The 10,188-nt window shown below is 44.9% G+C and overlaps 1 protein-coding gene across 7 annotated transcripts in view; it reads left to right on the plus strand.

Moving 5' to 3' along the window:
* PATJ (PATJ, crumbs cell polarity complex component) overlaps positions 1 to 10,188 on the plus strand; it is a 226,842-nt gene that overhangs the window by 25,199 nt on the left and 191,455 nt on the right. For all 7 annotated transcript variants that reach the window (XM_019531540.1, XM_019531542.1, XM_019531543.1 and 4 more), the window contains one exon: positions 7,701 to 7,777. In XM_019531540.1, coding sequence (XP_019387085.1) covers positions 7,701 to 7,777 — 77 coding nt within the window. The remainder of the gene's footprint in view (positions 1 to 7,700; positions 7,778 to 10,188) is intronic.

Consider the following 10,188-nt stretch of genomic DNA (forward strand, 5'->3'; position numbering starts at 1 on the left):
GGGCTCTTTAGCCTGGAAAAGCGCAGGCTCAGGGGTGATCTGATGGCCACCTATAAGTTTATCAGGGGTGTTCACCAGGATCTGGGGGAACGTCTGTTCACCAGAGCCCCCCAAGGGATGACAAGATCAAATGGTCACATGGAATAGACTGCCACTGGACGTGGTTCAAGCACACACTTTGAACGCCTTCAAGACACATTTGGATGCTTGTCTTGCTGGGATCCTATGATCCCTGCTGACTTCCTGCCCGTGGGGCAGGGGGCTGGACTCGATGATCCTCCAGGGTCCCTTCCAGCCCAAATGTCTATGAAATCTATGAAAAACTTTGCATTGAACTGCATGATATGTATTTATAAAGGTGAGATATGTCTACATTGATATTTAGGACTGACCGTGAGGTTGCCCTTAATCAACCTGAACCACCATTTTTTAGCTGTATCCTACTCCGTAGCCTGCAGCAGAGGCATCCACATTGTGGGCATTCATTTGCAAGCAAAGTTCTTCTACAGATGGTTTGTAGACTACTTGTCTCTATGGGAAGTAGAGACCAGAAGCAGTTTGCAGAAAGAGGCTCTCCTCCTAAGGTCCCAAAAGTTCTGCCCTTCAGGCCATGAGGCACAGACACAACCCATGAACGTGTGCCCCCGGTGGCAGCGGGGGGCATGGCTGTGCCGGTGGTGGCTGGAGCCCAGGAGCAGGGAGCTCCCACAGATGCAGCTGGCACTGTTGGCAGCAGCAGGGGGGTGGTGAGAGCTGACCATGGGTCAGCGACCAGCCACAGGCACCACCAGCAGCACCCGTGGTGGCCAGGAGTGATCAGGGACCATCTGTAGGCACCACGAATAATGTCAGGGGCGCCTTTTTGCAAGGGGTGTACCAACACATGTAGGGGGTGCACATGCACCTGCGTGCACCCCCTACCTGTTGCCCCTGGCACAACCTATCAGGTAGCAAGGGGGTGTAACCCCTCCAACAACCTGTCCCATCACCCTCAACCAGTCCTGAATATTTTTGTCCTGATTTGTGTGTGTTTGAGTAGCATATATAAATGTGATTGCATAATAGCTCAAAATAGTCTTACTCATGTATATTGTGTGGGGAAGTAGGGATGTGTTTGTGGAGGAGTGTGGGGGTTTGTATAGGTATGGTGGGCTGTGTGTTGGGGTGTGAGTGTGTGTGGGGTGGGTTGGGTGTGCATGTGTTGGTGGGCTACCTAAGCGCCAGGTCTGGGGAACTGGCTGGGGGTGGATGGGGTAAGGGGGGGACAAGGGGTACATGCAGTAGAGCTCACCTGGTGGTCTGGCCTGTCGCTGCTCTCTGGTGCTCCGCATGGGGCTCACCCCACCTGCTCCCACCTAGGGCAGTCCACCCTGTGCTCTTGCCCTGCAGTCCAGCCTGCAACTGCTCCACCCTCCCACTGGCCTCGGCCCTGGCCAGCACACGCTGCTTCCTGCTGGGGCCACCTTTCACCCACCCAGCCCCCTGCATGTGACTGCTGATCGCACCAGTCAGGCAGAGTGATTGGAAGGTGATCAAAAGCTGGAGCCTCCATGTGCTTGGGCAGGAGCACCCGGTTGCAGTTTCCCCTTTCAAGCTTGTTGCTGCTTCCCTGGGAGCCGTGGGGAGCCCTGCACAATGGAGCTGGGCTGACCATAGTCATTGGTTCTGCCTGGCACAGTTGGAAGGGCTTGGGCATCTCCTGCCGTTTGCTTGCCTCCCCATGCACCGCAGTCCTCCAGTGGGAGTGGGGTTGGCTAAAGCTCATGGCATACGGTCCCAGCTGCAGCAGCATCAGCAGGCAGCACCCTTTCAGTGTTCATGGCCTGCAGCAGGTGGAGCCTGTTGGTGGTGCGTGGCTCTCGACCGAATCCTAGGAGCTGCATGTGCTGGCAGGGAGCGAGGCCCAGCCAGCCCAGCTCCATTGCATGTGGCTTCCAGCTGAGTCCTGGGAGCCACATGTGGTGGCAGGGAGCAGCTCCTGGTACATGGCCGGGAGCTGCATGCAGTGGTGCCTGGCTGGCTCAATCTCGCTCCCTGCCAACATGCGGTGGCAGCCAGTCAGTAGGGGGCACTTGGGTGCCACCCCACCCGTTTTAAAACGGCATGATCAAGATCATGATTATGCTCGTCCAGTCCACTACATACACATATGCACAGTAAGGTAGCTATGGAGCAATCTCTTTACCGGCCTAGGGGTGCATGTGCAGTAGAAATACTCAAACTCTTCAAATGGATTGCAATGCACGCTTGTTTAAGTGGGGAGCACCTGTACTGCCGCCCCAGTGTGGCTGGGTATAGGCTGTGTGGAGAGGAGCAGAGTTTCTGGAGCAGCTGCTCTGTGAAGATAGAGCTGCCTGGAGGGGCGCAGGAGGAGACGTGGGGGAGCGAGGCTCTCTCCAAGGCCTGGGATAGCAGACTAGGGAGAAGGAATTCCCAGGAGCTGTCACTGAGCAGAGAGGGGAGCTCGGTGCGACTCTGCTCAGCGGAGCCCAGCCATGGGTGCGCGGACAGCAGGAGTGTGCCGCTGGAGATGGGTACACTGTGGGAGAAGCAGCTACAGGCAGTGGTTTGAGCCCAGCCATGGACACTGTAGGATGATGCATACATACTACAATACCTAGTCAAAAAATAAAATCTTATGTTGCTGGCACTTATCAGTAGGCCTGTACTAGCAAAGTGGCTAGTATTTGATTCCTCCAGTCCCCCACTTCCCCCAACACCCTATTTACTGGCACGGAGTCTGGGTCCAGCTCCCTGTGGCAGTGAGTGGGGACTGCCCGAATCTCCAAAGCTCTCTGGATCTTTTCTGAATCAGCTTGGAGAGCTTTGAATCGATTTGGATCTCTTTATTAATCTCCCAATTTGATTCAGATTTGGAGATTTGGCCGCCAAATTGAGCTAATCTCCTCCAAATCAAATCAGCACCCAAAGCTTCGCACAGCCCTACTGATCAGCATGTAAAAATTTATTTGTTATGCTGCCCTCCTTTGCACTTGCTTTTATTTATGTGGAGCGACTGGCTCGATGTAAAATAATACTGACAAACCAGACCAATAAGAAATTATGAGATCATATGTCAAAAGTCTTGGAAAAAGTATGCTTATGGCAGTTTAGTGAGGATTTCCAGTGCATGTTTCAACTTCGCATAATGGCATAGCAAATCTCAATGGATAAGTCCTACAGCAGCAGGGAAGTCTTCCACTGCCTTCCACCGAAAGGTAAAACATAGTATTTGGCAAAATGTTATAATTTACACACCATAGTTTTGGTAAACATAAAAAATTACATGTTATGTTTTATCACCTTGTTTTCATAAACAAAAACAAATTGAATAAATAAACTAAAATTTAAAAAAAAGATTTGAAACTGGATGATACACTGTGATGCTCCACCCACCTCACGTGTCTCAGAGTTTACCAACCACCAGTGCCGACATGTGCAGCTCCCAGGGCTCACTGGGGAGCTGTGTGCTGCTGGGGGCTCCATCGGCCGCAGGCCATGAGAGCCCCAAAGAGATGCTACCGCTTCCTCTGCTTTCCCCCACCTCCAGTTGCTGCTGCTTCCCCAGCCTTCTCCCCCACTCAGCGCTGCTTGCTTTCCCTGCCCGATGCCCCGAGCACTGCAGCAGGGACAGGAGGACGAGGAGCTACTGGAGGGTGAGGCAGCAGCAGCCTTGCCAGAAAGCTGTGCGAGGGTGAAGGTGGGAGTGCAGTGTGCGTTGCCCTGGGCAGGGCTGGGCAGAGTTTGGCCCCATGCAAAGTGCAGCAGGGGCAGCTGTGGCCAGGCTGGATACAATTAATTGGTGGGCACCCACCTGTGGGCCAGATTCAGTTAGCTGGTGGGCTGGATCTAACCTGTGGGCCGTATTTTGCCCATCCCTGCCTTACACTCCAGCATCCCAAACTGACGATTTAAACTTGGTTGGGATGATCTAGTTGGGGAAGGTCCTGCTCTGAGCACAGGGTTGGACCAGATGACTTCCTGAGGTCCCTCCCAACTCTCATTTTCTACAATTCTAAGCTGCGTAGGCTCTCTTGCTGTCCAAGACAAAAATATTTGTTGGCTTCAGGCAGTGTTAGGTTTATGGGTACTGGTCCTATCTGGAATTTTACAGGCTAGTAAAATGGGAATGTCTTTAAAATGAAGTAAGGTATCTGCAGCATATAAATGCAGCCAGAAGCAAAAACATTTATTTGGTTAAAATTGATTTCCAGATGAAGAAGAGTGTGTTATGTGACAAAGTTATGCAAAAGGTTATTATGCATTTTGCATATGGTAAATGTGTATATTTTTCCTTGCCTAAAACGTACACTAGTTGGTTGCAAACTTTGTTCAGACCAAGCCGTGTATAAAACTTCAGCATTGGACACAATTTAATGGCCAAGTTTAAATTCCAAAAATAGGTGCTTACTTTGGAAATCCTGAAGAGCACTTAATTATAATGGTGCTAAAGTAAACACTCCTAATTTAAGGCCCTGCATAAACTCTGAAAATGCCCTTAAAAACATTATGTAAAAGGTATGTTTTATAAAATATGGATTACTTCCCTTTAGGTCCAGTTGTGCTAAATTTTTATTAAAGTGTGTTTCCTGAAGAGAGATTATATAGTGATTCTGGCCAGCCAAACCACGTTTAAACAATTCTGTCCTAAAGGAAACATGGTTGAGGATGTAATGTGCATGGGGCCTTAAAACTTTCTGTTTTAAGAGTGGCAATTAGCTTTACAGCTGCATCTGTAAGTTTTTGCAGACGGGGCAGATCTGCTCATTCCTGCCTTTCAGCCATATGTGAAAAAATGCTAGTCAGAAACTAGAGCTGGCTGGAGGAGATCAATAATAGGGAGGTAAAAACCACCAGGAAAACTAAATTACCATGGCAATTAGTTACCATATAGTTGTGTGTCCTTTGCTTTTTTGTGGGGTTTTTTTCTCTTCCTTCCTATCTCTTGATTATTCTTCTGCAAGACAGAAAGGTCCTAAGTTTGAAGATTCCTGGGATTTTGATCAAGAGAGGCATTGTTAACCGGGAAACCAGTATAGCTGAAATATCTGACTAGCAGGTACCGGAAGCTAGGGAAGAAAAGCCCTGTGAAAGGAGAGGATAAGGAGCTGCTATTCCGAAGCTGCAGAAGAGTGCTGCTAACATCAACTGTTGCTAGAAAGGAGTTTCATTTACAAGGCCTCATCCAGTACAGATGGTGTAGTGTGAACGAAAAACCACGTGAAATTAAACTACAAAAAGGACCAAAGAAAAGGAAGCTCTTGGCACTGGTCAAAGAGTAAATACAGGAGGTGATTTAAGTCTCTTCCTTTCTCAGCTGAAATGAGCCAAACCCCAGGTTAGAACCTCAGGAACTTTGCACTTGTTAAATGAAAGCAAAGTTTGCCTCCATCAGCTCAAGAGCCTGATCCTAAGCTGTACTGATCATACATAACTCCCAAGGATGCGTTGGTTTTTTTTTTTTTACTACACAGGCATATGCAGGTGCTAAACATTTCAGTCATCACTTGAAAGAGCGGAAAGGGAGTAGGGACATTAATTGTGTATCTGTGGAAATTGGGGTAGGCTCTTGACTGAAATAGATGCTTATTTGTGTGATGGAGGTTTTGAAGCAGCTGAAAGGTAAGCATGATACAGGACAGTGAAGCAGGACAGCTGGTAACAGAAATCCATGATTAAATTCAAACGAACAAACAAGTCCTTGCCACAAACTCCAAAGGTCATGAATTCAGAGCATTTCAGCATAGCCCTACAAAAACCAATTTGGCATTCTTCTAAAACGTTGTAGTTTTTTGTTTGAAAAAGCTTACCTATTGAGAACATTGCAGCTAGGTACAGACGTTGAAAAAGCCCGAGGTGAACTTGATCCAAATGACGCAGTTTTCTGTAAGCAGCGTAGGGTAGATCAGTACCAAACAGAACGCACGTGTGTCCTGTGGCGGCGGGGGCAAATTGTAGACAGGGTCTGCCATTTTTAAACCATACGATGTGTGCCAAACTTCAGTTCTCTTACAGGCATAGACCAGTTTTGTGTGTTGAACTTCTGTCCTGTTATGGGTATTAAATCGGTTTCCAATCACTTGTACCAGTAAAAGTGTGATGTCTGTACCTGGCCCGCAGGTTTATTTCTGGATGCTATGGAAGAGAAATAATTATCTGATTAACTTTGGAGGACTCCTGCTATGGTAGTATTTCCTGAGTCCCGTGCCACGTGAAAGGTACTGCTGAGACGTCACATTGGAATTGGAGCTACGTGGCTATAAGAGGTCTGATTATAAACAGAGAAATTCTGGTCAGGCAGTTGGGGTAAATCTTGGCTGCTGGTGTGACGGAAAGTGGGGCTTAAAACTGGAAGGAAAAAACGTTAGCTTAGAGACCTAGGCTCTTGGGATATTATGGAGTAATACAGATGAATCCAATCCTTTATTTTTAACTACTGCTATTTGATTCTTCCATTATATTCTGAAATAAAGCGCATCTGAAAACTTCAGGTAATAAAGTAACGTCATGAGGAGTCTACTGCAGTTTTTGTTGATTGTTTGTTTTATAATCCAAAGGAAAAGGTTCCCAGGTATGCTTGCGGGGAAATAGTACTTAATGATTGTTGCTGGGGTTTGGCTCCTAATGCCTCCTGTTACTACAGAAATCTCCCTCTTCTAAGGTATTTTACTTGAAGGTTTCTTAACAAAAACACTTGGCAGGCAAAATGACTTATTTGTAGCTAAAGATCTAAAGGGCTGCTGTTGTGATTTGCACTCAGATATATTGTGAGACGACATGTCAAGGATCCTAAGTGTTCTGTGATTTGTTCAAACTTGTGACAAACTCTTATGGCCATTTTGGATTTATTGCACATTTTTATTTATTTATTTATTTAATTCTTTAGTTGTTTCCCTCGCTAGCTGCTGGAGTTTGACTCTTACTTGCTAAACATTACTTAGGCAAGGAATTTTATATGTGTGTTGAGCTTCTGGAGGAGGTCAAATGCAGGGCAGCCAGTCATTTTATGCTGTCTAGCCCTGTCAAATTGTCTTACATGACTGTAATACTGCCTTGGTTGCATAATAAGAAAGCTGAAAAGATATAAATGTCAAGATAGCCAAGTTCCCACGGAAGACTGGTTTAGAACTGGAGCTTATATTAAAGCTCATGTTACTCACTGGCCTAATTAAACCAGACAAGCCTTTATACCTGCCAAATGTATAAATAAAGTCTATGACTGCATTGTGCTGATGCAGCCCGTTGATAACCGTGATGTCTTGTCAGGTGTTTACTTCTCAAAAGGGCTTGGTTTGGGTGGTGGTGGGGGGAAAATTGCGCTGCTCGAAAGTGGAGAATGTTTAAATAGCAACAAATTATAAAGCCATGTGAAATTTGCTTTTCAGCCTGAAAGAATGATTTATTTACAGTATTAAACGGTACAGAACTCACATCTCATCAATGTAAGCGTCACCTTGCATGCTTCTCAACTGAATAAATCACACTTCAGCAGTAGCTGACATTTGCATTGTTTTCTTGCAAAAGTCTATTCTCATTTGCACTGCTTGATAGACCCAAGTTAATGCACTTGCCTTCTTTTGATCATTCCCCATACTCTCTCTCTCTCTCTTTTTTTTTTTTTTAAGACAGCATTTTATTGAAGTATTTAGAGGTAAATGGACTTGGCAGACAGTAAGTTTAATATTCATTTTTATATTTAGGAAGAATCCCAGACACTTCAGAAAATGAGTTGAAATCCAAGTGGGAAAAACTGTTGGGACCTGATTATGAAGTCATGGTATGTTATTCTTCAGTAAAGTACACTCATGTATGTTGTTTCTTTAATTTAAAGTGCTGTGAGCTTAACATTACAAGCTGTTTATAGAAATGCTTAATGATTGGAACAGATCAGTTGTGTAGATTTTTCCTCCCAGAACATCAAGGATAAAATACAAGGATGTAATACGTAACAGCTAGTTTTTGTTCAATTTATATAGACACTATCATTTTAAGCATGAGTAGCATTTAAAAGCCCCCGCCCCCCAACAATTTTGCCTTTAAAGTTGCATCCTATCAGTCACTGAAAATATTTGGCATTTTTATGACTGCTTTTTATGATCTGTTTGTTTTACTGTAAAACTTTAAAAAAAAACAGCTCAGGATATTACTAGTGTGTTTCACAACGAATATTACGGTTTTATTAGAAGAATGAAAAAATGGTTATCAAATATATTGGCAAGACAAGGCAGTAATTCAACTTCGGTGTAACTTTATGGTGCCAACTGCTTGTTAGCTTTTTGTTCATATATTACAGAATAGTCAGGCACAAGTTTGTTTATATTTCTAAAGATGAATCAACACAAAGGAAATGATGGTAGTATTCAGTACTGTTTTTAAGGCAGTGCTAATTGAATAAAACAGACAAACCAGCATCCTTTCTATTTCTTTAAAGACCTGTTTATCCCTGCAATACATGTCCACTTGATTCAGAGAGTTTTTTTTACTGCTTGGCACATATCTGTTGCTAGAGGATTTAAAATAGCATTAAGAAGTAACTTGAGCAGCACCCTCCTTTGCAATCCATTAGTACTTCTTTAAGATATGAAGTCTGTGAAAGATTGAGCTATAATTCAACACAGCTCTGCAGTTGCCCGTCCTAAGAGCTAGGTATCCCCATGCTGGCACAGCCAAAGCTTACTTTTTATTAACACTATCCTATTTGCTGTTGTAGGTATGGGATGTGAAGCTCACTGGGCTGTATTCCAAATTATTCTTTCATTGCAGCCAGTTTGTTTTCATGGGTGAATATTTGGTACATTTAAACAGCAGAAAGCAATGGCCAGAACAGCACTTTTTAAAATGAATGCCCTATGTCCATACAACATCATGCTTTACTAGAACATGCTGTTTGGTATGAGGCTGATAGTACAAACCCCTGACTTCCCTAGGGTGTGTGGACAGAAGTGACATTTATTTTAAATGTTTTAAATGGCTTTGAAACATTTCAGAAGGCTATTGTGTAGACATATGGATGGGATAAAACACTCCCAAGTGTGACAAAAAATGCCTACAGAGAGCAGGTACTATTTTGTACCACTTTGTACCTCCTTATGCCTTGGTAGGTCCATTGATCCTTCAGTATCCCACAGTGCAGTGTTCTTCCCGTGGTCTCCTAGCACTTTGGTTGCTGTCTCCTCCCCCCATTTCCCTGTGTGCTGGCCAGGCCCATTACACTTGCAGACGTTTCAAACGTTACATCTATTTTGACCCGTAGGCGCTGTTTCAATTTGCAGCTCCATTGAATTTAGTGAGATTACTTTTAAAAGTTTGAAAGATGGATCCCTTTTTGATTATGGATTTGGTGACTGATGAAAATATATGAGGAATGGGTTACAGAGCATAGGATTCAGGTTCAGACCCTGCCTGTGTCCTTTTGACAGCTTGCAGTGATAACTCTAAGCCACTACTAGATAAAACCCTTTTGCAAGAGGGTAGAAGACAGCCAGACCTTGCAGACGGCCTCTTGGCTCCTATAAGACATCCTATTATTCAGTTATCTGAATCCTACATCAAGATGCTGTTGAATTATCACAGCAAATGGCTTAGCTTACTTCCAACTGGGACATAAAGTAGATTTCAGCTACTTGGGAGCACAGGGACTGAAGTGGGACAGAGAAAGCACTGCACTGGAAATCTTCAGAAAACCCAAGTTTGGAGAGGATGAAGCTGAGTTTTTTGTTTGATAAATATTGTGTTAAACTGTGATTTTCAAAGGAGGCTAAGGAAAATCCTTACCTGCCTTCAGACATCTATATTCAGTAGGCGAATATCCAAGTAATTTATAATACACGTAGTGCCCCATGCTCATTCCCTAATATACAGAGTGCTGTAGGGTGAAAACATAACAAAACACCATACAAGTGGAAAACAACCTTCATAAAGGTCCTTCCCCCATGGCAGCATAGGGGTTGAGTCAACCGTCAGGGAATGCACTGCAGCCCCCGACTCTTGAAGCAGAGCTGGCTCTCAGTGAGCACTGCCTTGCATGCTCTGCCTCTGCTCTCCCTCTGGTGAGGTGGGAAGAGTGGAGCACTCCAGGATGATGAAACAAGCTCACCCCTCTTGCAGTCTGTAGCATGTGCATAATAAACAGCACTTTATGCTGTTTCTCTCCAGGTTATTTTTGGAGTTCTTCCTCTATACCTCATC

Source organism: Crocodylus porosus, unplaced genomic scaffold, assembly GCF_001723895.1.
Source record: "Crocodylus porosus isolate Cpor-Errol unplaced genomic scaffold, CroPor_comp1, whole genome shotgun sequence".
NCBI lineage: Eukaryota > Metazoa > Chordata > Crocodylia > Crocodylidae > Crocodylus > Crocodylus porosus.